At 55.6% G+C, this 26,756-nt stretch overlaps 2 protein-coding genes across 5 annotated transcripts in view; one reads left to right on the top strand and one right to left on the bottom strand.

Moving 5' to 3' along the window:
• Positions 1-4,316, bottom strand: part of LOC116241520 (uncharacterized) — a 34,817-nt gene extending 30,501 nt beyond the window's left edge. Inside the window, exon 1 of one of the 4 annotated variants that reach the window (XM_090130310.1) lies at positions 802-4,316. In XM_090130310.1, the coding sequence (XP_089986436.1) occupies positions 802-4,004 (3,203 nt within the window). In that variant the 5' untranslated portion in view covers positions 4,005-4,316. The remainder of the gene's footprint in view (positions 1-801) is intronic. The other 3 variants (XM_090130307.1, XM_090130308.1, XM_090130309.1) reach the window with 3 other exon arrangements.
• Positions 4,317-6,307: 1,991 nt separating this feature from the next.
• The window catches only part of SETD1A (SET domain containing 1A, histone lysine methyltransferase), a 51,016-nt gene continuing 30,567 nt past the window's right edge, over positions 6,308-26,756 (top strand). The window contains 11 exon segments of the mRNA XM_090130328.1: positions 6,308-6,499; positions 13,361-13,513; positions 13,908-14,006; positions 17,723-17,993; positions 18,091-18,197; positions 19,024-19,202; positions 21,282-22,167; positions 23,051-23,218; positions 23,220-23,906; positions 24,018-24,161; positions 26,042-26,129. Coding sequence (XP_089986454.1) covers positions 13,376-13,513; positions 13,908-14,006; positions 17,723-17,993; positions 18,091-18,197; positions 19,024-19,202; positions 21,282-22,167; positions 23,051-23,218; positions 23,220-23,906; positions 24,018-24,161; positions 26,042-26,129 — 2,767 coding nt within the window. The 5' untranslated portion in view covers positions 6,308-6,499; positions 13,361-13,375.

Raw genomic sequence — 26,756 nt, 5'->3', positions numbered from 1 at the left:
TGGGGCTCTATGGGGCACTATGGAGCGCTATGGGGTGCTATGGGGCACCATGGGGGTCTATGGGGTGCTATGGGGCTTTATGGGGCACCATGGGGCTCTATGGGGCACCATGGGGTTGTATGGGATGCTAAGGGGCTCAATGGACTGCTATGGGGCACTATGGGGCACCATGGGGCGCCATGGGGCACCATGGGGCGCTATGGGGCACTATGGGGTGCTACGGGGCACCATGGGGCTCTATGGACTGCTATGGGGCTCTATGGGGCACCATGGGGCGCTATGGGGCTCTATGGGGCGCCATGGGGCTCTATGGGCTGCTGTGGGGCACTATGGGGCACCATGGGGCTCGATGGGGCTCTATGGGGCGCTATGGGGCACCATGGGGCACCATGGGGTGCTATGGGGTTCTATGGGGTGCTAAGGGCACTATGGGGCTCTATGGGGCACCATGGGGCTCTATGCACTGCTATGGGGCTCTATGGGGCACTATGGGGAGCTATGGGGCTCTATGGGGCTGTATGGGGTTCTATGGGGTGCTAAGGGGCTCTATGGGGCACCATGGGGCTCTATGGGCTGCTACGGGGCACCATGGGGCTCTATGGACTGCTATGGGGCACCATGGGGCTCTATGGGGCGCTATGGGGTGCTAGGGGCACCATGGGGCTCTATGGGGCACCATGGGGCTCTATGGGCTGCTACGGGGCACCATGGGGCTCTATGCACTGCTATGGGGCTCTATGGGGCACTATGGGGCTCTATGGACTGCTATGGGGCTCTATGGGGCGCTATGGGGCGACTCACGGCGTCTCGCAGTACTGGCTGCCCCCCAGGAAGCCGTAGCGGTCGGTGCGGCGGAAGGCGGGACCCCCCAGCTCCGAATCCGAGCCGAGCGAGCTGACGTCGTCGGGGAAGGAGCTGAGCGACCCCGACAGGACGCTGACGGAATCCGCCTCGGCCCCACAGCGTGGCGACGGGATCCCCGGCCCCAGGCTGCCGTGGGACCCCCGTGTGGGGCCGTTGGCTGCCGGGGGGCGGCGCGGTTCCGGGGGGTCCCACAGCGCCGTCGGTGCGGAGGGGGCGGGATCTGGGGGATCCAAGATGGCCGACGGGGGAGTGGGGGGTGTCTCCTTTGATTCTGAAGTGACAGAAGTTGGGGTGGGGGTCTCTGAGTCCAAGATGGCCGACGGGGGAGTGAGGGGCGTCTCCTTTGATTCTGATGTGATACAAGTTTGGGTCTCTGAGTCCAAGATGGCCGACGTGGTTGGGGCCAAGATGGCCGACGGGGGAGTGGAAGGTGTCTCCTTTGATTCTGAAGTGACACAAGTTGGGGTTGGGGTCTCTGAGTCCAAGATGGGCGACGGGGGAGCGGGGGGCGTCTCCTTTGATTCTGAAGTGACAGAAGTTGGGGTGGGGGTCTCTGAGTCCAAGATGGCCGACGTGGTGGGGGCCAAGATGGCCGATACGGGAGTGGAGGCCGTCTCCTTTGATTCTGATGTGATACAAGTTGGGGTTGGGGTCTCTGAGTCCAAGATGGCCGACGGGGGAGCGGGGGGCGTCTCCTTTGATTCTGAAGTGACAGAAGTTGGGGTGGGGGTCTCTGAGTCCAAGATGGCCGACGGGGGAGTGGGGGGCGTCTCCTTTGATTCTGATGTGATACAAGTTTGGGTCTCTGAGTCCAAGATGGCCGACGTGGTTGGGGCCAAGATGGCCGACGGGGGAGTGGAAGGTGTCTCCTTCGATTCTGAAGTGACAGAAGTTGGGGTGGGGGTCTCTGAGTCCAAGATGGCCGACGTGGTGGGGGCCAAGATGGCCGATACGGGAGTGGAGGCCGTTTCCTTTGATTCTGATGTGATACAAGTTGGGGTTGGGGTCTCTGAGTCCAAGATGGCCGACGGGGGAGCGGGGGGCGTCTCCTTTGATTCTGATGTGATACAAGTTTGGGTCTCTGAGTCCAAGATGGCCGACGTGGTTGGGGCCAAGATGGCCGACGGGGGAGTGGAAGGTGTCTCCTTTGATTCTGATGTGACACAAGTTGGGGTGGGGGTCTCTGAGTCCAAGATGGCCGACGGGGGAGTGGGGGGCGTCTCCTTTGATTCTGAAGTGACACAAGTAGGGGTGAGGGTCTCTGAGTCCAAGATGGCTGACGTAGTTGAGGCCAAGATGGCCGACGGGGGAGTGGGGGGCGTCTCCTTTGACTCCGAAGGGATTGGTGTTGGGGTGGGGGTCTCTGAATCCAAGATGGCTGACAGGGGGTTGGGGGTCATCTCTGTTGACCTCAAGATGGCCGACGTTGCGGTGGGGGTCTCTGAGTCCAAGATGGCCGATGGGGGGGCAGGGGTCGTCTGTGTTGACCCCAAGATGGCCGACGTTGGGGTCTTGAGATCCAAGATGGCCGACGGGAGGTTGGGGGTCTTCTCTTTTGCCTCCAAAGTGATTAAGGCTGGGGTGGGGGTCTCGGAGTCCAAGATGGCCGACATCGGGGTCTTGGAATCCAAGATGGCAGACGCTGGAGTGGATGGGGTTGGATCCAAGATGGCCGACTTTGGGGTGGGGGTCGTCTCCTTTGACCTCGAAGTGGTCGACGTTGGGGTGGGGGTCTCTGAGTCCAAGATGGCCGATGGGGGCGTGGGGGTCGTGTCCTTTGACCCCAAGATGGCTGACATTGGGGTCCTGGAGTCCAAGATGGCCGACGGGGGGGTGGGGGTCATCTCTGTTGACCCCAAGATGGCTGACGTTGGATCCAAGATGGCCAATGGGGGGGTGGGAGTCGTGTCCTTTGACCCCAAGATGGCTGACATTGGGGTCCTGGAGTCCAAGATGGCAGACGGGGGGGTGGGGGTCATCTGTGTCGACCCCAAGATGGCCGACGTCGGGGTCTCTGAGTCCAAGATGGCGGACATTGGAGTGGATGGGGTTGGAGCCAAGATGGCCGACAGGAGGGTGGGTGAAGTTGAGTCCAAGATGGCCGACGTTGGATCCAAGATGGCCGACGGGGGAGGGCAAGTCGTCTCCTTTGACCTCAAAGTGGTCGATGCTGGGGTGGGGGTCGTGACCTTTGACCCCAACATGGCCGACGTCGCAGTCTCAGAGTCCAAGGTGGCCGAAGTTGGGGTGGCGGTCATGACCTTTGACCCCAAGATGGCTGAGGTTGGATCCAACATGGCCACGTCCCGCGACCCCAAAGGTGTTGCGGTGGGGGTCGGGGTCGTGACCTTTGACCCCAAGATGGCCGACTTTGGGGTGGGGTTCATTTCCTTTGACCCCAAGAAGGCTGACGGTGTATCCAAGATGGCCGTCTCCCTTGACCCCAAATGTATTGGGGTCGTGACCTTTGACCCCAAGATAGCCGACGTTGGCATCCCAGAATCCAAGATGGCGGATGCTGGGGTCATCACCTTTGACCCCAAGATGGCTGACATTGACGTCACAGCGCTCTCATTGGCTGACCTCGAACCAAAGATGGTGGATGCTGACCCCGCTGCGTTCCCATTGGCTGAACTTGCTTCCAAGATGGCTGACGTTGACCCCGCAGCGCTCCCATTGGCTGGCTCTGACACCAAGATGGCCGCCGCTCCCACTTCCGGTCCCTCATTGGCGGCAGTCGGGCCTCCGCCAGCCGGCAGTGACCCCAAAGCGGCGCCCTTTGACCCCAAGATGGCCGACACCGGGTAGCGTCCCGCCTCCTGATTGGCCGAGTCCGACCCCCCGCAGCGTCCCGCCTCCTGATTGGCTGAGGCCGACCCCCCATCCCAGCGTGACCCCCGGCTGACCCCCGCCGACCCCGAATAGGTCTCAACCCCCCCCAAAACGGCGGACTTCGACCCCCCGCCGTCACGTGACCCCGCCGCACCCCCCTCACTGACCTCCGTCGGCCTCGCCTCGCCCTCCGCCGCCCCCAAACCGCCGCCCCCCGCTCCCACGCAGCGCCTCCCCCGCCCAGCGGCGGCCATCTTGGGGCGGGGCGGCGGCCGCGGCGGCCCCGTCGCTATGGGCCGCGTTTCCATGGCGACGCGCGGGGCCCCGAAGGCGGCCGAGAGCCCTCCGGCCGTTGCCGTGGAGATGCGCGCGCAGCGCCGCGCCGGCTTCCGCTTTGCGCGAGCCAATAGGAGACAGGCAGCGCCCACTTCCGGCCTCCTTACTTCCGGGTTGCCTGACTTCCGGCACTTCTCTTCCGGGTTCCGGTCGGAGCGGGGTTGCTATTGCCTCGCGATCGGCACAGCCGTCCGAAATGCGTCACTTCCGGTTACAGCGCTTTCCGGTTCCGGCGGAGCCGTGGAGAGGGTGGTGCGTGTCCCGCCCACCCGTTGCTAAGCAACCGGGCCCCTTCCCCCCTCCCCCCCCCACATTCCCCGCTTCTTGCCCCAAAATCAACACCGGGAACCGCTCCCAACCCCTCCCCCACTCCCACCCCCACCTGTTCCTCAATCTCCCAATTTCTACCGTTTCCCCCGCTCAGAACCTCCAATTTACAATTTTTCCCCCTTAAATTCGCCCGAATTTCCACCAAATTTCCCCAAACGTCGTAAAATCCACCTCAGCTCCCCGAATTTCCCCCATTTCTACCCCGGTTTCCCCCCACACCCTCTCAGGAACCCCAAATTCCACCCGTTTTCCCCTGAACCGGAAGTTCGGCTAGAAAGGCCGCGCTTCCGGTGCCCCTCCCTCCTCTCTTCTCTACGGTCCTGGAGGACCCGATGTGGTCCCGCCGCTTTCGCTCCCATTGGCTGAGGCGCCTCGGGGTCGCGTCCCATTGGCTGAGAGCGCTGACTACATCTCCCGGCAGCCCCCGCGCGGCCGCCATTTTGTGGGGGGGGTGAAGCCAAGGGACCCAGAATATTCCCAAATATTCCCGAAAAGCGGCTCCAAAACGGCACGGAATTGAGTCCAAAGTGTCAGCAGTGTTGCCCAAACATCCCCAAATCTGCCCAAATGGAACCCAAAATTCAGTGGAAGCGTTTCAAGCGTTCCCAGCATGACAAATGTCCCACTTGCCACAAATGTACGCAGTGATCCTCCAAAAAATCCTTCGCCATGACTTCAAATCCTCCCAAAATAACCTCAAAACGCTCCTAAAGTTTCCAAAATGTCCTTAAAGCGTTCCAAAATATCCCCCAAAGATCCCAAAATGCCCTTAAGATGCCTCAAAATACCCCTCGATGACCCCTGCATCCCCATTAATGTCTCAAAATGCCCAAAAACGTCTCAAAAACCTCCAAAAAACCCCTTATAATGCTTCATAAACACCCCCAGAACGTCGCCAAGATCCCCCATGACCCAAAATATCACTGAAATGACAGAAATGTCCCCAACGATGACCCAAAATGTCCCAAATTCCCCCCCAAATCCCCCAAATCACCAAAATGCCCCAAATTTTTCTGTCACCCATCCCCAAAATGGACCAAATTTTCACAATAACTTCCCCAAATGCCCCCAAATTGTCCCAAAAAACGCCCGTGTGTCTCTTATTGTGCTCCCTAAGCCCCAAAATGCCGCAAATGTCCCCAAAATGACACAAATACGGGACATAAACGCCCCAAAAATGCCCCAAATTTTTCCACAGCTGCCCAAAGTTCCTCAATTATGTCCAAAACTGCCCCAAATATTCCCCAAGACGACCCCAAATCTTTTATTGCCTCCAAAACTCCGCCCAACCTCATAAATATGTAATAGATCGAGAAGCCACGCCCACCGTTTTGTTAAGCCACGCCCCCTTCATTAAGCCACGCCCCGTCGGTGGCGGCTCGCCGAACGCGTGCGTTCATTGCGCATGCGCGTAGCGGGGGGGGGAGGCGGCTGTTGTTTCCGCACTTGCGCGTTGAGGCTGTTCTCGTTCTCAGCAGATTCGCCAGACGAGCCGCTCTTTAAACACAACTTTTTGAAGAACCTTAAAATAGCAGCATTAATTTTTCTGCTGTGAAAGTCGTGTGTCGGGACTGCAATTCTGAGGAAAGATAGAAAAAAGGCGGGAATTCTTAATATTAAATCTGCGAATGTGCTGCCGAGAGAGAGGCCGTTTGCGGCAGATTCGCCGCGGCGCTTTGGGGTTTAACGGCCGCGATCGGTTGCGCGGAACGACCCGGCGGGTGATTTTGTACCGCGAGGTGTTTCTCGTGATGATGTAAACCGAGGCGAAGAGAGGCGAAAAAAGAAATACAAATCGTTTTTTTTTCATTTTCGTTTTTCTTTTTTAGATTTATTTTCGTGCGCGTGGCGAAAGTGCGGTTTGGGAAAACGAGGCGGGGGTGGGAGGGGGGGAAATGTGTCTGCGTATGGGTGAAGGAGGCGATCTCGCGAGATTTGGCTCGGCGCGAGTTCTGCCGTTGGCTCCACCTCCGGCCCCGCCCCTCCCGGTCCCGCGGCGGCGGCGGCGGTGGCGGCGGTTCCGCTCCGTTCCGCTTCGTTCCGTTCCGCCTTCCGCGCTCTCCTTTGGGTTCTGAGCGGTCCTCAGCGGGCCCGGAGCGCCGCCTCGTCCCCCCCCCGAGAGGGGAGGCAGCGGCAGGTGAGGGCGGGCGGGACCCGGTTGGGAGAGAAGTGCGGGGAACCGGGGGGGGAGGGGGGGAATACGGGGGGAAAAGGGGGGGGGGGAGGGGAAATGGGGGGTGGGGGGAGGGGGGGGCTGAGGGGATTTGGAGGGGCGAGGGGAAATTGTGGGGGGTTGGGGGGAAATTGTGGGGGTTTTGGGGAGTCGGAGGTGATTCGGGGGGGTTGAGGGGGAAGGGGGGGGGGCTGAGGTAAAAATGGGGTGAAATGGGGGGGGTTGGGGTGTGAGGTAAGTGCTGGGGGAGAACGGGGTGGGGGGGGGGATGTGGGGTAAAATTAGGGGGGTGGAGGGGGAAATGGGGTGAATTTGGGGGTCTGAGGTAAATATTGGGGGAAAATGGGGGGAGTGTGTGGGGTGTGAGGTAAAACGGGGGGGAATCAGGTGGAAATGGGGATGAATTTGGGAATCTGAGGTAAATATTGGGGGGAAATGAGGTAAATGTGGGGGATGTGGGGTAAAACTGGGGGAAATTGGGGGAAAATGGGGTGAATTTGGGGTTCTGAGGTAAATATTGGGGGAAAATGAGGTAAATGTGGGGGATGTGAGGTAAAACTGGGGGGAATTGGAGGGAAATGGGGATGAATTGGGGAATCTGAGGTAAATATTGGGTGAAAATGAGGTAAATGTGGGGGATGTGAGGTAAAACTGGGAGGAATTGGGGTGAATTTGGGGGATGTGAGGTAAATATTGGGGGAATTGGGGTGAATTTGGGGCTCTGAGGTAAATATTGGGAGATCTGAGGTAAAATATTGGGTGTTTGTGGGTTTTGAGGTAAATATTGGAGGAAAATGGGGGGAGAATGGGGTGAATGTGGGGGATGTGAGGTAAAACTGGGGGGAAATGGGGTGGATTTGTGGATCTGAGGTGAATATTGGGGGAAATGGGGGAAAATTGAGTGAGTTTGTGGGTTTTGAGGTAAATATTGGAGGAAACTGGGGGAGAATGGGGTGAATGTGGGGATGTGAGGTAAATATTGGGGGAAAATGAGGTAAATGTGGTCGATGTGAGGTAAAACTGGGGGGAAATGGGGAAAAATGGGGAGAATTTATGGGTTCTGAGGTAAATATTGGAGGAAAATGGGGGGGAATGGGGTAAATGTGGGGTAAAACTGTGGGAAACTGGGAAAATGGGGTAAATTTGGGGGTTTTGAGGTAAATATTGGAGGAAAATGGGGGGAGAATGGGGTAAATGTGGGGGATGTGAGGTAAAAGTGGGGGGAATTGGGGGGAAATGGGGTGAATTTGTGGGTTCTGAAGTAAATATTGGGGGAAAATGGGGGGGAATGGGGTAAATGTGGGGGATGTGAGGTAAAACTGGGGGGAATTGGGGGAAATGGGGTAAATTTGGGGATGTGAGGTAAATATTGGGGGAATTGGGGTGAATTTGGGGATGTGAGGTAAATGTTGGGGGGGGTTGGGGGAAAAAGGGGTGAATTTGTGGATCTGAGGTAAATATTGGGGGAAAATGTGGGAAGAATGGGGTAAATGTGGGGGATGTGTGGTAAAAGTGGGGGAAATCGGGGGGAAAATGGGGTGAATTTGGGGATCTGAGGTGAATATTGGGGGGAATAGGGGTAAAATTGAGTGAATTTGTGGATTGTGAGGTAAATATGGGGGGAGAATGGGGGGAATGTGAGGTAAAACTGGGGGAAATATTGGGGGTATGGGGTGAATTTGGGGATGTGAGGTAAATATTGGGGGAATTGGGGGAAAATTGAGTGAGTTTGTGGGGTAAAACTGGGGGGAAATGGGGTGAATTTGGGGGATGTGAGGTAAAACTGTGGTGAAAAGGGGAAAATGGGGTGAATTTGGGGATCTGAGGTAAATATTGGGGGAACTGGGGGAAAATTGAGTGAGTTTGTGGGTTTTGAGGTAAATATTGGGGGAAAAGGGGGGGAGAATGGGGTGAATGTGGGGAATGTGAGGTAAAACTGGGGGGAATGAGGCAGAAATGGGGATGAATTTGGGGACGTGAGGTAAATATTGGGGGAATTGGGGGAAAATTGAGTGAATTTGTGGATGTGAGGTAAATATTGGGAGAAAATGGGGGGAGAATGGGGTAAATATGGGGGTTTGGGGGTAAAACTGGGGGAAAAGGGTTGAATTTGGGGATGTGAGGTGAATAACGGGGGAATTGGGGTGAATTTGTGGATCTGAGGTGAATATTGGGGAACGTAGGGGGAGAAATGGGGTAAAAGTTGGGGATCTGAGGTAAAAATGGGGGAAATTGGGGGGAAATGGGGTGGATTTGGGGATGTGAGGTAAATATTGGGGGAGAATGGGGGAAATTGGGAGAAATTGTGTAAAATGGGGTGAATTTGGGGGTTTTGAGGGAAATATTGGGGGGATTTGAGGTGAGAATGGGGTAAATGTGGGGGATGTGAGGTAAAAGTGGGGAAAATGGGGGAAATGGGGTGAATTTTGGGGGTCTGAGGTAAATATTGGGGGACAATGGGGTGAATTTGGGGATGTGAGGTAAATATTGGGGGACGAAGGGGAAGAAATGGGGTAAAAGTTGGGGATCTGAGGTAAAAATGGGGGAAAAGGGGTGAATTTGGGGATGTGAGGTAAATATTGGGGGAGAATGTGGGAAATCGGGAGAAATTGTGTAAAATGGGGTGAATTTGGGGGTTTTGAGGGAAATATTGGGGGGATTTGAGGTGAGAATGGGGTAAATGTGGGGGATGTGAGGTAAAAGTGGGGGAAAAAGGGGGGAAATGGGGTGAATTTGGGGGTTCTGAAGTAAATATTGGGGGAAAATGAGGTGAATGTGTGGGGTGTGAGGTAAAACTGGGGGGAAATGGGGTGAACTTTGGGGATGTGAGGTAAATATTGGGGGAATTGGGTGAAAATTGAGTGAGTTTGTGGGTTTTGAGGTAAATATTGGAGGAAAAAGGGGGGAGAATGGGGTAAATGTGGGGGATGTGAGGTAAAACTGGGGGGAATTGGGGGAAAATGGGGTGAATTTGGGGATCTGAGGTAAATATTGGGGGAAAATGAGGTAAATGTGTGGAATGTGAGGTAAAACTGGGGGGAAATGGGGAAAAATGGGGAGAATTTATGGGTTCTGAGGTAAATATTGGAGGAAAATGAGGGGAGAATGGGGTAAATGTGGGGGATGTGAGGTAAATATTGGGGGAATTGGGGGAAAATTGAGTGAATTTGTGGTTTTTGAGGTAAATATTGGAGGAAAAGGGGGAGAATGGGGTGAATGTGGGGGATGTGAGGTAAAAGTGGGGGAAATTGGGGTGAATTTGGGGGTTTTGAGGGAAATATTGGGGGTTTTGAGGGGAGAATGGGGTAAATGGGGGGAATATGAGGTAAAAGTGGGGAAATTGTGGGGAAAATGGGGTGAATTTGGGCATTTGAGGTAAATATTGGGGGAAAATAGGGGAAGAACGGGGTAAATGTTTGGGATGTGAGCTAAAACTGGGGAAAATCAGGGGGAGAATGGGGTGAATTTGTGGATCTGAGATAAATATTGGGGGAGAATGGGGGAAATGTGGGGTAAAACTGGGGGAAGTAGCGTAAAATGGGGTGAATTTGTGGGTTTTGAGATAAATAATGGTGAGAAATGGATGAAGAATGGGGTAAATGTGGGGGATGTGAGATAAAACTTGTGGGGAAAAGGGGGAAATGGGGTGGATTTGTGGTTCTGAGGTGATTATTGGGGAAAATAATGGGGTAAATGTGGGGGGTGTGAGATAAAAGTGGGGGGAATTGGGTGAAAATTGAGTGAATTTGTGGGTTCTGAGGTAAATATTGGGAGAAAATGGGGGGAGAGTGGGGTAAATGTGGGGGATGTGAGGTCAAACTGTGGGGAATTGGGGGAAAATGGGGTGAATTTGGGGATCTGAGGTAAATGTGTGGGGTGTGAGGTAAAACTGGGGGGAAATGGGGGAAAATGGGGTGAATTTGGGGATGTGAGGTAAATATTGGGGGAAAATGGGGGGAGTTTGGAGATGTGGGGTAAATACTGGGGGAAAAGGGGGGGAAAATGGGGTAAGTGTGGATATGTGAGGTAAAACTGGGAGGAACTGGGTAAAATGGGGTGATTTGGGGGTATTGAGGTAAATATTGGGGGTTTTGAGGTAAATGTGGGGGTTTGGGGGTAAAACTGAGGGGAATTGGGGGGAAAACAGGGTGAATTTGGGGGTGTGAGGGGAAATGGGGGGTGCTCAGGTAAATGGGGGGAAATAAGGGAAATATTGGGGGTTTGGGGGTGAGTATTGGGATTTTGAAGTGTATCTGAGATAAATATGGGGGAAACAGGTGAATTTGGGGGTTTGGGGTAAAAATGAAATGAATTTGGGGGAAACTGAGGTAAACGTGGGGGGGGGCGTGAGGTAAATGGAGAAAAAACGAGGTAAATAATGGGGATTTGGGGACAAATGTTGGGAATTTGAGGTAAGGCTGAGGGAAATCGAGGGATGCTGAGGTGAACATCGGGGATTTTGAGGGAAATGCGGGGGATTTGAGGTCAAAACTGAGGGAAATGTGGGGGAAACTGAGATGGATTTGGGGGCGTGGGGGGAAATATGGGGGCGCTAAGGTAAATATTGGGGATTTGGGGTCAAATATTGGGGATTTGGGGTCAAATATTGGGGATTTGGAGTAAAAGTAAAGTAGACTGGAAGGAAAATAAGGTAAATGTGGGGATTTTGAGAGAAATATCAAGGATTTGAGGTAAGGCTGAGGTGGAACTGGGGTGAATTTGGGGCTGGGGGGGGATGTGGGGGTGCTGAGGTAAATGGGGGAAAGTGAGGTGAATATGGGGGGTTTTGGGGTAAATATTGGGGTTTCTAGTAAAGCTGGGGAGAATCCTGGGGTGCTGAGATGAATGCTGGGGATTTTGAGGGAAATGTGGGGGATTTGAGGTCAAACTGAGGTGGGTTTGGGGGAAAATGGGGTGAATTTGGGGGCAGAGGGGGGAAGGTGGGGGTGGGGATGTAAATGGAGAGGAAAATGGGGTAAACGTTGGTGGTTTTGGGGTAAATACTGGGGACCTGAGGCAAAACAGGTGAATTTGAGGGAAACTGAGGTAAATCTTGAGGGTTTTGAGGGAAATCAGGTAAATTTGGGGCAATCGAGGTAAAGATTGGGGATTTGGGGGTGAACATTGGGGATTTTGGGGTAAATCTGAGGAATTTGGGGGAACTGATGGAAATATTGCAGATTTGGGGGGCAAACATTGGGATCTGAAGGAAATTTCAGGCAAATTTGGGGTAACTGAGGTGAATATTGGGGATTTTGAGGTGAATATCAAGGATTTGAGGTGAATTTGGGGGAATTGAGGTAAACATTGAGGATTTTGAGGGAATTATGGAAAGTTTCAGGTAGAAGTGACATGAATTAAGGAGGATGCGAGGTCAGAATTGGGGTTCTGAAGGAGTTAAGGACGTTTTGAGGAAAATGTGGGCATTTTGGGCTAAAAATGAGGTGAATTTGAGGGAATGAGGAGAAATTGGCAGATCTGAGAGGAATTGTGGGGATTTTGGGGTAAACGTGGGAATTGTGAGGTAAAGCTGTGATGAATTCCAGGGAAAGTGAGATAATTTGGGGGGAAGTGGGATAAACGTGTGGGATCTGTGTTAAGGGTTGGGGAATGAAGGGGATTTTGGGGTGAATGTGGGGATTTTGAGGTAAAACTGAGGTGAATGATGGGGAGTGAGGGGAAATGTGGGGATTGGGTGGTAAATTTGGGGGAAAACAGGGGTAATCAGGGAATATGAGGGGGATATATGGGGTTTGTGAGGGAATTATGGGGCCTGGGGTTTTGGGGCTTAGGGGGGTGGGGAGAACTGAGCTGAATATGGGGGGAAATGGGTAAATTTGGGGGAAAATATGGCAGTTTTGGGGATCTGGAGGGTATTTTGGGGAGGATCTGGGGCTTTTTGGCATGAGCTTGGGGTGGTTGTGGGGTGTTTTGGGGCACTGGGGTGGCTCTGAGGTGCTGGAAGGCGTTTTGGGGTGGGTCTGAAACTTTTTGGGGCGATTGTGGGGCATTTTGGGACACTTTGGGGTCAGTGTGGCGTACTGGAGGGCATTTTGGGGTGGTTTCAGGGCATTTTGGGGTGATTGTGGGGCATTTTGGGACACTTTGGGGTGGCTTTGGGATACTGGAGGACATTTTGAGGTGGTTTTGAGGCATTTTGACACAAATTTGGGGTGATTGAAGGGGAATTTGTGATGCTCTGAGGTGGCTGTAGTGCATTTGAGGGCATTTTGGTGTGATTCTGGGGGATTTTGGGACAGCAGTGTCCACCTGAAGCCTTTTGGCATGAATTCGAGGTGGTTGGGGGGGCATTTGGGGGCTCACAGGGGGGGATTTGGGCATGGATTTGGGGTGGTTGCGGGGGATTTTGGCTTTCGGGTTGAGTTTGGGGTCGTCTGAGTGACTTTGGAGTCATCTTGATGGTTTTGAGGTGATCTTGGGGTCATTTCAATGGCTTTGGGGTTGATTTTGGGGTCATCTCAATGGCTCTGGGGTCACGTCGATGGCTTTGGGGTCATCTCAATGGTTTTGAGTCGATCTTGGGGTCACCTCAGCGTCTTTGGGGTATCTTCAATCATTGAGGGATGCTTTGGGGTGGCTCTGAGACACCGTGGGAGGAATTTAGGATGTTTTGTGGGTAACTTGAGTGGTTTTGGGGCGTTTCATGGCACTTTGTGGTGATTCTGCAGCACTTCGGGGTGGTCTTAGAATATTTCTAGGAGGGGAAAATAAGGGGTGTTATGGGGTTACGAGGGGCTGGGGGGACACGGGGGGGGAATTAAAGGGGGGATTAGGGGTGTGCTGACCCCCGTGCCCCCTCCCCAGTGTCAATGAGGCAGAATGGAGCCGGAGGTGGGGGGTGAGAGCCAGCGTCCCCCCAGCGTGCCGTGGCGCAGCTACAAGCTGGTGGTGGACCCCGCGCTGCGCCGCGCCCCCCAGAAGGTCTACCGCTACGATGGCGTCCACTTCAGCGTCCCCGTGAGTGTCCTAATGAGCCTCGTTAACGAGCTGCCCGCTAACGAACCCTTCCTCCCTCCCCACAGGGTTTTGGAGTTCACCCGCGGGTAATGGGGGGATGATAGCGTGGGGCTAAGGGCTTCAAAAGCAGGGATGCAGCCCTATAAGTGGTGTGGGGTGCCCCATAGGCGTCCCCTGAACGCCCTATAGCATCACTGGTGCCCCACAGATGTGGATTTGGGGGTGTTTTGGGGGGGCGTTTGGAGGTTGAGAGATGGGAGTTCGGATGCTTCGTGGCGTGGGGCGCCCCAAAAGGCCTGGAATGGGATCCAGGACTGCGGGGAAGCCGAAGGCGTGGGGCTGGAGGGAAGTGGGAAGACTTCTGGGCCCCAGCCGTGGGTGCTGCACCCCACAGGACTCCGGGTACCGACCCGAAGGCGACGTGCGGGACCCCCGGCCGCGCCGCATCTGGTCAAAGCACCGCGACCTCTCCCTGCCCGTCCCCAAGTTCAAGGTGAGCCGGTGGGGGGAGTCGGCATTGGGCTCTCCTGGGTGGCTCTGGGGACATCGGGGAGGGCTGGCTTTGGGGTCTCCTGGGTGGGTTTGGGGTCATCTCAGTGATTTGGGGGTCATTTCAGTGACTTTGGGGTCATTTCAGTGGTTTTGAATTGATCTTGGGGTCATCTCAATGGCTTTGGGGTCATCTCAATGGCTTTGGGGTCATGTTAATGGCTTTGGGGTTGATTTGGGGTATTCTCAGTGACTTTGGGGTCATCTCAATGGATTTGGGGTTGATTTGGGGTCATCTCAGTGACTTTGGGGTCATTTCAATGGTTTTGGGGTTGATTTTGGGGTCATCTCAATGGCTTTGGAGTCATGTTAATGGCTTTTGGGTTGATTTGGGGTCATTTCAGTGACTGAGGTAATCTCTGTGTTTGGGGTCATCTCAATGGCTTTGGAGTTGATTTGGGGTCATCTCAGTGACTTTGGGGTCATCTCAGTGTCTTTGGGGTTGATTTTGGGGTCATCTCAGTGTCTTTGGGGTCATCTCAGTGGCTTTGGGGTTGATTTGGGGTCATCTCTGTGTGTTTGGGGTCATCTCAATGGTTTTGGGGTTGATTTGGGGTCATCTCAGTGACTTTGGGGTCATCTCAGTGTCTTTGGGGTTATGTTAATGGCTTTGGGGTTGATTTTGGGGTCATCTCAGTGATTTTTGGGGTCATCTCAGTGGCTTTGGAGTTGATCTTGGGGTCATTTTAGTGGCTTTGGGGTCATCTCAACGGCTTTGGGTTGATTTGGGGTCATCTCAGTGACTTTGGGGTCATCTCTGTGTGTTTGGGGTCATCTCAATGGTTTTGGGGTTGATTTGGGGTCATCTAAGTGACTTTGGGGTCACCTCAATGGCTTTGGGGTTGATTTGGGGCCATGTCAATGACTTTGGGGTCATCTCAGTGTCTTTGGAGTTGATCTTGGGGTCATTTCAGTGGCTTTGGTGTCATTTCAATGGCTTTCAGGTTGATTTTGGGGTCGTCTCAGTGTCTTTGGGGTCGTCTCTGTGTGTTTGGGGTCATCTCAATGGCTTTGGGGTTGATTTTGGGGTCATCTCAATGGCTTTGGGGTTATGTTAATGGCTTTGGGGTTGATCTTGGGGTCATCTCAGTGATTTTTGGGGTCATCTCAGTGGCTTTGGAGTTGATTTTGGGGTCATTTTAGTGGCTTTGGGGTCATCTCAACGGCTTTGGGGTTGATTTGGGGTCATCTCAATGACTTTGGGGTCATCTCTGTGTGTTTGGGGTCATCTCAATGGTTTTGGGGTTGATTTGGGGTCATCTAAGTGACTTTGGGGTCATCTCAATGGCTTTGGGGTTGATTTGGGGCCATGTCAATGACTTTGGGGTCATCTCAGTGTCTTTGGGGTTGATTTGGGGTCATCTCAGTGACTTTGGGGTCATCTCAGTGTCTTTGGGGTCATCTCAATGGCTTTGGAGTTGATCTTGGTGTCATCTCAGTGGCTTTGGTGTCATTTCAATGGCTTTCGGGTTGATTTTGGGGTCGTCTCAGTGTCTTTGGGGTCGTCTCTGTGTGTTTGGGGTCATTTCAATGGCTTTGGGTTCATGTTAATGGCTTTGAGGTTGATCTTGGGGTCATCTCAGTGATTTTTGGGGTCATCTCAGTGGCTTTGGAGTTGATTTTGGGGTCATTTCAATGGCTTTGGGGCTATGTCAATGACTTTGGGTCCATCTTGTTGGCTCTGGGGTTGGTTTGTGGGCCATTTCAATGCCTTTCTATCCATCTCAGTGACTTTGGGTTCATCTCAGTGGCTCTGGGGTTGGTTTGGGGGTCGTCTCAATGACTTTGGGTCCATCTTGGTGGCTCTGGGGTTGGTTTGAGGGCCATTTCAATTTCTTTCTATCCATCTCAATGATGTTGGGGCCATCTTGGTGGCTCTGGGTTTGGTTTGGGGGCCATCTCAATGACTTTGGGGCCATCTCAATGACTTTGGGTTCATCTTGTTGGCCCTGGGGTTGGTGTGAGGTCCATTTCAATTCCTTTCTATCCATCTCGATGACTTTGGGTTCATCTCGGTGGCTCTGGGGTTGGTCTGTGGGCCATTTCAATTCATTTCTATCCACCTCAATGACTCTGGGTCCATCTCAGTGGCTCTGGGGTTGGTGTGAGGGCCATCTCAATGACTTTGGGTCCACCTTGGTGGCTCTGGGGTTGGTTTGGGGGTCGTCTCAATGACTTTGGGTCCATCTTGGTGGCTCTGGGGTTGGTTTGAGGGCCATTTCAATTTCTTTCTATCCATCTCAATGATGTTGGGGCCATCTTGGTGGCTCTGGGTTTGGTTTGGGGGCCATCTCAATGACTTTGGGGCCATCTCAATGACTTTGGGTTCATCTTGTTGGCCCTGGGGTTGGTGTGAGGTCCATTTCAATTCATTTCTATCCATCTCAATGACTTTGGGTCCATCTCAGTGGCCCTGGGGTTGGTTTGGGGGTCGTCTCAATGCCTTTCTATCCATCTCGATGACTTTGGGTCCATCTCAGTGGCCCTGGGGTTGGTGTGAAGGCTGTTTCATTTCCTTTCTATCCATCCCAATGACTTTGGGTCCATCTTGGTGGCTCTGGGGTTGGTTTGGGGGTCGTCTCAATTCCTTTCTATCCACCTCAATGACTCTGGGTCCATCTCAATGGCTCTGGGGTTGGTGTGAGGGCCATTTCATTTGTTTTCTATCCATTCCAATGACTCTGGGTCCATCTCAGTGATTCTGGGGTTGGTCTGGGGGTCGTCTCAATTCCTTTCTATCCATCCCAATGACTTTGGGTCCATCTCAGTGTCCCTGGGGTTGGTCTGAAGGCCGCTTCATTTCCTTTCTATCCATCCCAATGACTTTGGGTCCATCTTGGTGGCTCTGGGGTTGGTTTGGGGGTCGTCTCAATTCCTTTCTATCCACCTCAATGACTCTGGGTCCATCTCAATGGCTCTGGGGTTGGTGTGAGGGCCATTTCATTTGTTTTCTATCCATTCCAATGACTCTGGGTCCATCTCAGTGATTCTGGGGTTGGTCTGGGGGTCGTCTCAATTCCTTTCTATCCATCCCAATAACTTTGGGTCCATCTCAGTGGTTCTGGGGTTGGTCTGGGGGTTGTCTCAATGCCTTTCCATCCATCCCGATGAATTTGGGTCCATGTCAGTGTCCATGGGGTTGGTGTGAGGGCCGCTTCATTTCCTTTGTATCCATCTCAATGACTCTGGGTCCATCTCAGTGGTTCTGGGGTTGGTTTGGGGGTCGTCTCAATGCCTTTCTATCCATCCCTATGACTTTGGGTCCATCTCAGTGTCCCTGGGGTTGGTGTGAGGGCCGCTTCATTTCCTTTGTATCCATCTCAATGACTCTGGGTCCATTTCAGTGATTCTGGGGTTGGTCTGGGGGTCATCTCAATGCCTTTCTATCCATCCCTATGACTTTGGGTCCATCTCAGTGTCCCTGGGGTTGGTGTGAGGGCCGCTTCATTTCCTTTCTATCCATCTCAATGACTCTGGGTCCATCTCAGTGGTTCTGGGGTTGGTTTGGGGGTTGTCTCAATGCCTTTCCATCCATCCCAATGACTTTGGGTCCATCTCAGTGTCCCTGGGGTTGGTGTGAAGGCCGTTTCATTTCCTTCCTATCCATCTCGATGACTCTGGGGCCATCGTGGTGTTGTTTTGCTGCCTTTCGGTGCGCAGTTGGACGAGTTCTACGTGGGTCAGATCCCTCTGAAAGAAGTGACCTTCGCCCGCCTGAACGACAACGTGCGGGAGCCCTTTTTGGCCGAAATGTGCCGCAAATACGGCGAGGTGGAGGAGGTGGAGATCCTCCACCACCCCAAAACCCGAAAGCACCTGGGCTTGGCCCGCGTCCTCTTCACCAGCACCCGCGGCGCCAAGGAAACGGTCAAACACCTCCACAACACGCCGGTGATGGGCAACGTCATCCACGTCCAGCTGGACATCAAGGGTCAGCCCTTCCCTTCCTTCTCTCTTTGGTTTTCTTTTTATTTAGGGGGGGTTTCTCACAGTGCTGGACCTCGAAAGCTGTTAAATTTCCCCTATAGGGCAGCAGAGGATGAAGTACTACGAGTTGATCGTCAACGGGGCCTACACACCCCAAACTGTGCCCACGGGTGGCAAGACACCGGGCACAGGGGACAAGGCTGAGGCGGTATGGAGGGGGGAAAAGTCCAAAAGGGGGCTTTTGGGGTCGGGGGTCGTTTTGGGGGTGGGAGAGATCTTGCTGGGGTCTGGAGGGTGTTTTTTTGGGGCTGGAGGGGGTTGGTTTGGGGCTGAAGAGTTGGTTGTGGGGGACAAGGTGGAGGAATTATGGAGAAGAAAACCTGGAAGGGTTTTTGGGGCTGGGGGGGTCCTTTCGGTGTGGGGGTGGTGTTTTTGGGGCTGACAACGTGGGGGAATTGTGGAGAGAAAAAAAAAAAACCTAAAAAGGGGGATTTGGGGGTTGGGGGGGTGTTTAGAGTTCTGGGGGATATTTTAAGGTTTGGGGGTGGTTTTGGGGGGGTCATTGGGGGCTGGGGGTGGTCTTTTGGGGTTGGAGGGAGTCATTTTGGGGTATTTTATGGGCTTGAAGTGCTGGGGAAGGAAGCCCCCCACCCCCCTACTCCTCCTGTGGAGCCTTATTGAAGACCCCTACCCCCGTTCTCCCCCTGCGGAGCCAATTTGAAGCCCCCCACCCCCTACCTCCCCCTCTGGAACCATTTAAAAGCACCCCCCAACTCCCCCTGCGGAGCCATTATGAAGACCCCCTACCTCCCAGCATCCCCTGCGGAGCCATTTTGAAGCCCCCCAACTCCCCCCACGGGGTCATTTTGAAGCCCTCCACCCCCCAGCTCCCCCCATGGAAACATTTTGAAGCCCCACCACCCCTCAACTCCCCCCACGGGGTCATTTTGAAGATCCCCCACTCCCCAAATCCCCTCTCAGAGCCATTTTGAAGCCCTCCCCAGCCCCCATCTCACCCTATTTTTCCCCCCCAGCCCGAATCTCGGCGGCGCCATTCAGCTGACAGCGCCTACAGCAGCACCGGTGCCGGTTCCACCCCTGGCAACGGCACCCCTGAGCCCCCCACGGGGGGCTACGGAGCTTTCCCCACCCCGGGGACCCCCTACAGCACCCGAGGGGCCGCCTACACCCAGGACCCCGCCTACGCTGGCAGGTGGGACGCGTGGGGGAGGTGTGGTTGTGGGGGGGTGCAACCACACGGCGGTGGGGCTGTGGTGGAGTTTTGGGGGGTTCTGTTGTGGTTGGGGTTTGGGGTCACATTGTAGTTGGGCTGTGGTTGGATTTGGGGTCTTGGTTGGGTTCTGCTTGGGTTGTGGTTGGATTTGGGGTCTTGGTTGGGTTCAGGTTGGGTTGTAGTTGGATTTGGGGTCTTGGTTGGGTTCTGGTTGGGTTGTAGTTGCATTTGGGATCTTGTTTGGGTTCTGGTTGGGTTCAGGTTGGGTTGTAGTTGGATTTGGGGTCTTGGTTGGGATCTGGTTGGGTTCAGGTTGGGTTGTAGTTGGATTTGGGGTCTTGGTTGGGATCTGGTTGGGTTCAGGTTGGGTTGTAGTTGGATTTGGGGTCTTGGTTGGGATCTGGTTGGGTTGTAGTTGGGTTGTACTTGTATTTGGGGTCTTGGTTGGGTCTTGGTTGAGTTCTGGTTGAGTTGTAGTTGGATTTGGGGTGGTGTTGGGTCTTGGTTGGGTTCTGGTTGAGTTCTGGTTGAGTTGTAGTTGGATTTGGGGTTTTGGTTGGGTTCTGGTTGGGTTCAGGTTGGGTTGTAGTTGGATTTGGGGTCTTGGTTGGGATCTGGTTGGGTTGTAGTTGGGTTGTACTTGTATTTGGGGTCTTGGTTGGGTCTTGGTTGAGTTCTGGTTGAGTTGTAGTTGGATTTGGGGTGGTGTTGGGTCTTGGTTGGGTTCTGGTTGAGTTCTGGTTGAGTTGTAGTTGGGTTTGGGGTCTTGGTTGAGTTCTGGTTGGGTTCAGGTTGGGTTGTAGTTGGATTTGGGGTCTTGGTTGGGTTCTGGTTGGGTTCAGGTTGGGTTGTAGTTGGATTTGGGGTCTTGGTTGGGTTCTGGTTGGGTTCAGGTTGGGTTGTAGTTGGATTTGGGGTGGTGTTGGGTCTTGGTTGGGTTCTGGTTGAGTTGTAGTTGGATTTGGGGTCATTTTGGATCCTGGTTGGGTTGTACTTGTATTTGGGGTCTTGGTTGGGACTTGGTTGAGTTCTGGTAGAGTTGTAGTTGGGTTTGGGGTCATGTTGGATCATGGTTGGGTTCTGGTTGGGTTGTAGTTGGATTTGGGGTCATGTTGGATGCTGGTTGGGTTGTAGTTGGGTTCTGGTTGGGAGTGGGGTTGAGTCGTGGTTGAGTTGTAGTTGGATTTGGGGTCATGTTGGATTGTGGTTGGGTCCTGGTTGGGTTGTAGTTGGATTTGGGGACCTGGTTGGGTTGGAGTTGAGTCGTGGTTGGGTTGTAGTTGGATTTGGGGTCACGTTGGGTCCTGGTTGGGTTGTAGTTGGATTTGGGGTCATGTTGGGTCCCAGTTGGATTGTGGTTGGGTCCTGGTTGGGTTGTAGTTGGATTTGGGGTCCTGGTTGGGTCCTGGTTGGGTTGTAGTTGGATTTGGGGACCTGGTTGGGTTGGAGTTGAGTCGTGGTTGGGTTGTAGTTGGATTTGGGGTCACGTTGGGTCCTGGTTGGGTTGTAGTTGGATTTGAGGTCATGTTGGGTCCTGGTTGGATTGTGGTTGGGTCCTGGTTGGGTTGTAGTTGGATTTGGGGTCCTGGTTGGGTCCTGGTTGGGTTGTAGTTGGATTTGGGGACCTGGTTGGGTTGGAGTTGAGTCGTGGTTGGGTTGTAGTTGGATTTGGGGTCACGTTGGGTCCTGGTTGGGTTGTGGTTGGATTTGGGGTCACGTTGGGTCCTGGTTGGGTTGTGGTTGGATTTGGGGTCATGTTGGGTCCTGGTTGGGTTGTGGTTGGATTTGGGGTCACGTTGGGTCCTGGTTGGGCTGTTGTTGAGTCGTGGTTGGGTTGTGGTTGGGTCCTGGTTGGGTTGTAGTTGGATTTGGGGTCATGTTGGGTCCTGGTTGGGTTGTGGTTGAATTTGGGGTCACGTTGGGTCCTGGTTGGGCTGTTGTTGAGTCGTGGTTGGGTCCTGGTTGCTGCGTGTGTGTCGGTGCCCGCTGGGCACCCGTTGCCTTGCGGTTTTGTCTCAGCTGCACTGACTCCCGCTCCCCCTCTCCCCCTCCCCACAGACTCCCCTTCCCCACCGACCCCTTCTACTCCCGCCGCGTCCCCCCCACCCCCTTCCGCCCCTCCGATCCCTTCCTGCCCTACAGCCGCTACCAGCGCCACGCCTCCGCCGACGCCCGCCTGCCTTCCTCCTCCTCCTCATCCTCCTCATCCTCCTCTTCCTCCTCCTCCTCCTCCTCCTCCTCCTCCTCCCACCGCCGCCCCGACGATTCCTTCCCCTCCCGCCTCCGCCCCCCCCGCGACGACGACGCCCCCCCTCCTCCACCTTCCTCCTCCTCCTCCTCCTCCTCCCTCCCCACCCCCCCGGGCTCTTACCCCCAACCCCCCACCGACCCTTTTTACGCCGCCCCTCCGCCCTCCGACCCCGATTTCCGCCTCCTGCCGGCCGCCGAAACCTTCGCCGCCAACGCTCTGCCTCCCACCGAACTGCTGGCACCGGCGGAACCCAGCGCCGAACCGCCCGCCGAACCGCCCGTCGTCACCGAACCGCCGCCGCCACCGCCGCCGCCACCACCGCCACCGAGGGGGGGTTCACCCGCTCCCGAAAACACCCCCGAAAGCGTCCCCTTCGCCCAGCACAGCAGCCTGGACTCCCGCATCGAGGCGCTGCTCAAAGAACAGCGCTCCAAATTCTCCTTCCTCGCCGCTGAGGAAGAGGAGGATGGCGGTTCTGCCGGGAGCGTCGCCACCACCGCCGGCGTCGCCGCCGTCGCCAACACCACCGCCGGCGTCGCCGCCGCCGCCACGGGAGGCCAAAGCGGGAGCGCCGACGGGGAAACGCACGGGCCCTGCACCCCCCCACCCCCCCCGCCGCCCCCTGCCAGCTTTGAGGATGTGGGGGGGGCCGAGGGACCCCCCGAGTCCCCCAAAGCCAACGGGCAGGACAGGGTGAGTGTGGGGCGGCCCCATAGGGGGGTCTGGGGGAGTGGGGATACCCCGTAGTGGGGGTTTGGGGTGTGGGGTGGCTCTGTAAAGGGAGCTAGGGGTGTGGGGCGGCCCCATAGAGGGGTCTGGGGGAGCAGGGATGCCCCGTAGTGGGGGTTTGGGGGTGTGGGGTAGCCCTATAAAGGGATTTAGGGGTGTGGGGTGGCCCCATAGAGGGGTCTGGGGGAGCAGGGTTGCCCCATAGTGGGGGTTTAGGGGGTGGGATGGCTCTGTAAAGGGATCTAGGGGTGTGGGGCGGCCCCATAGAAGGGTCTGGGGAAGTGAGGATGCCCCATAGTGGGAATTTGGGGGTGGGGTGGCCCTTTAAAGGGAGCTAGGGGTGTGGGGCTGCCCTATAGAAGGGTGTGGAGGAGTAGGGATGCCCTATAGTTGGGTTTGGGGGTGTGGGGCGGCCCTATAAAGGGATTTAGGGGTGTGGGGCTGCCCTATAGAAGGGTGTGGAGGAGTAGGGATGCCCTATAGTTGGGTTTGGGGGTGTGGGGTGGCCCTTTAAAGGGATCTAGGGGTGTGGGGCTGCCCTATAGAAGGGTGTGGAGGAGTAGCGATGCCCTATAGTTGGGTTTGGGGGTGTGGGGTGGTCCTATAAAGGGATTTAGGGGTGTGGGGCAGCCCCATAGATGGCATGTGGGGGGGGGGGTGCCTGTGGGGAGTGTGAGGGTCTTTGTGGGGGGGGTTATGGGGCAAAAAGGGGGGTGGGGGGGCAGCTGTGAGGTGAAGTGGGGGGGGAAGGTTGAATCTGGGGGGGGGAGGGGGGTCTTTCAGAACCCCATAGGGACCCTCCCACTAATTACCCCCCACACACGCTAATTAATTAACCCCCCCCCAGGCCTCCCAGCCGTCTTCAGGCGAGGACATGGAAATCTCCGAAGAAGACGACGACCCCCCCCCTTCGGACCCCCCCCATTTCGCTCCCCTCCCCCCAGGCCTCCCACCTCTTCCCCCCTCCCCATTTCCCCGACCTCCGGAGCCGCCCCCCCCTCCCCAAACCCCCCCGACTTTCCCTTCTACCCCCCAACCCCTCATGGCCGTTTCTTTGCCCCCACCCCGCGGGGGGGGCGGCGCAACCGATTCCGATTTCCCCCCCCCCTCGCCCTCTCGGTGATTTCGGCGCTCAGGGTCCCCCCCCGGCCCTTTACGAACTGCTGGGCCGCCTGGGGGGCCGTTGGGGAGGGGGGGGCAACTCTCAAACCCCCCCGCCTTCTTCCTCTTCTTCTTCTTCTTCCTCACCTTCTTCTTTCCCTTTGCTCGGCCGTTTGCGCCCCCCCGCTTCTAAATTCACCCCCCCCCATTACGGCGCTTATTGCCCCCCTCCTCATCCTCCCCCCCCCCACCCTCATTTCCCTTTCGCCCCCCATTACCCCCCCGGCGACGACCGTCCTCCGGGCACCGACCCCCCCCTCCCACATCTCCCCCCATTACACCCTCACTCTTTTAACCCTCTCAACCCCCACCTGACCCCTGGGGGGGGGGGTCCCGGAGGTGGTGGTGGTGGAGTGGGGGGTTCTTCACCTTTTGGCACGGGGGGGGGCGCGGGGGGGGGCGGCCCGGTGGAAGGGGTGCTGGCGGCGTTGGTGCAGGAGATGAAAGCCACCATGCAGCGCGACCTCAACCGCAAGATGGTGGAAAACGTCGCCTTCCGGGCTTTCGATGCCTGGTGGGAGCGCAAAGAGGAGCAGGTTAAGGTCTGTATTCTTCCCCCCCCCCCCCCCCCCTAAAAGGTTTGGGGTGTTTTTTATGGCTGGGGGGGGGGTCTTAAGTTGTGTTATGCCCCCCCCCCCCATCTTTCTGTACAGCCGTTTCAGAGCGCGGCGCGGCTGAAGGAGGAGGAGAAGGAGAGGACGCGGCCCAAGGAGCCCCCGGCGCTGCTCTCCTTGGTGGAGTGGGCGAGGGGGGGCGGAGCGGGGCTGCGGGGGGCACTGAGGCTGCCCTCCTTTAAGGTAAAGGGGGGATTTGGGGGGGGGTTATGGGGGATTTGGGGGCGTTATGGGGGATTTGGGGGCGTTATGGGGTGGTTATGGGGCATTACGGGGGTCCTGGGGGGGGTTATGGGGTGGTTATGGGGGGTTATGGAGGATTTCGGGGGGTTATGGGGTGGTTATGGGGCATTATGGGGGTCCTGGTCGGGGTTATGGGGGATTTGGGGGGGTTATGGAGGATTTGGGGGTGTTATGGGGTGGTAATGGGGCATTACGGGGGTCCTGGTGGGTGGTTATGGGGCATTATGAGGTGGTAGTGGGGCATTATGGGGGTCCTGGGGGGGTTATGGGGAGGTTATGGAGGATTTTGGGGGGTTATGGAGTGGTAATGGGGGATTTGGGGGGGTTATGGGGTGGTTATGGGGGATTTGGGGGCTTTATGGGGTGGTAATGGGGCATTATGGGGGTCTTGGGAGGGAGTTATGGGGGATTTTTGGGGGTTATGGGGTGGTTATGGGGCGTTATGGGGGTCCTGGTCAGGGTTATGGGGGATTTGGGGGGGTTATGGGGTGGTTATGGGGGATTTGGGGGCGTTATGGGGTGGTAATGGGGCATTACAGGGGTCCTGGGGGGGGTTATGGGGTGGATATGGGGCATTATGGGGGTCCTGGTCGGGGTTGTGGGGGACTTGGGGGGGTTATGGGGTGGTTATGGGGGATTTGGGGGCGTTATGGGGTGGTAATGGGGCATTATGGGGGTCCTGGGGGGCGTTATGGGGTGGTTATGGGGGGTTACAGAGGATTTGGGGGGGTTATGGGGTGGTAATGGGGGATTTGGGGGGGTTATGGGGTGGTTATGGGGGATTTGGGAGCGTTATGGGGTGGTAATGGGGCATTATGGGGGTCTTGGGGTGGGTTATGGGGGATTTGGGGGCATCATGGGGTGGTAATGGGGCATTATGGGGGTCTTGGGGTGGGTTATGGGGGATTTGGGGGCATCATAGGGTGGTAGTGGGGCATTATGGGGGTCCTGGGGGGGATTAGGGGGGCCTTATGGGGGACTTGGTGGCGTTATGGGGTGGTAATGGGGCATTACGGGGGTCCTGGGGGGGGGATATGGGGTGGTTATGGGGCATTATGGGTGTCCTGGTCAGGGTTATGGGGGATTTGGGGGGGTTATGGGGTGGTTATGGGGGATTTGGGGGCGTTATGGGGTGGTAATGGGGCATTAGGGGGATCCTGGGGGGGGTTATGGGGTGGTTATGGGGGGTTACGGAGGATTTGGGGAGGTTATGGGGTGGTAATGGGGGATTTGGGGGGGTTATGGGGTGGTTATGGGGGATTTGGGAGCGTTATGGGGTGGTAATGGGGCATTATGGGGGTCTTGGGGTGGGTTATGGGGGATTTGGGGGCATCATGGGGTGGTAATGGGGCATTATGGGGGTCCTGGGGGGGATTAGGGGGGCCTTATGGGGGACTTGGGGGCGTTATGGGGTGGTAATGGGGCATTACGGGGGTCCTGGGGGGGGTTATGGGGTGGTAATGGGGCATTATGGGGGTTCTGGTGGGGTTATGGGGAGGTTATGGAGGATTTTTGGGGGTTATGGAGTGGTAATGGGGGATTTGGGGGAGTTATGGGGTGGTAATGGGGGCTTATGGAGGGGATTTGGGGGGGTTATGGGGTGGTAATGGGGGGTTATGGGGGATTTGGGGGGGTTATGGGATATTAATGGGGGGTTATGGGTGATTTGGGGAGGTTATGGGAGACTTTGGGAGGTTATGGGGTGGTATTGGGGGATTTGGAGGAGTTATGGGGTGGTAATGGGGGGTTTGGGGGCACTGGGGGGGTCCTGGTGCCCCATTGGGGTTTCTGGAGGCCCCCCAACATCCCCCCCATCCCAGGTGAAGCGGAAGGAGCCCTCAGAGCTGGGGGAGGGCAGTGAGGAGAAACGCCCGCGGCCACCGACCCCCCCCGAGGAGGAGGAGGACGGTGAGCGGGCAGAGAGGACCCCAAAATGGCCCCAAATAGCCTCAAAATGGGTCTAAAATGCCCCATAAGGTCCAGAACGGCCTGAAAATGGCCCCAAATAGCCCCAATATGGCCCTAAAATGGCCCCAAATAGCCCCATTATGGCCCTAAAATGGCCCCAAATAGCCCCAATGTGGCCTTAAAATGGCCCAAAATAGCCCCAACGTGCCCCAAAATGGTCCAGAATGGCCCAAAATAGCCCCAGTGTGGTCTGAAATGGCACCAAAATGGTCCAAAATAGTCCTGAATCGCCCAAAGCAGCCCTTATATGGCCTGAAATGGCCCCAAAATGGCCCAAAATAGCCCTAATATGGCCTGAAATGGCCCCAAAATGGCCCAAAATAGCCCCAGTGTGGCCTGAAATGGCCCCAAAATGATCCAGAATGGCCCCAAATGGCTCCTGTGTGGCCAAAAAATGACCCAAAATAGCCCCAACATGCCCCAAAATGGCCCAGAATTGCTCTAAAATGACCCAAAATGATCCAGAATGGCCCCAAATAGCCCCAATGTGGCCTGAAATGGCCCCAAAATGGCCCAAAACAGCCCCTAGGTGGCCCAGAATTGCCATAAAATGACTCAGAATGGCCC

This window comes from Phasianus colchicus, chromosome 40 (assembly GCF_987193195.1).
Source record: "Phasianus colchicus chromosome 40, bPhaCol1.hap1.1, whole genome shotgun sequence".
In the NCBI taxonomy this organism is placed as follows: Eukaryota; Metazoa; Chordata; class Aves; order Galliformes; family Phasianidae; genus Phasianus; species Phasianus colchicus.
This window is presented reverse-complemented; position numbering and strand designations above follow the sequence as displayed.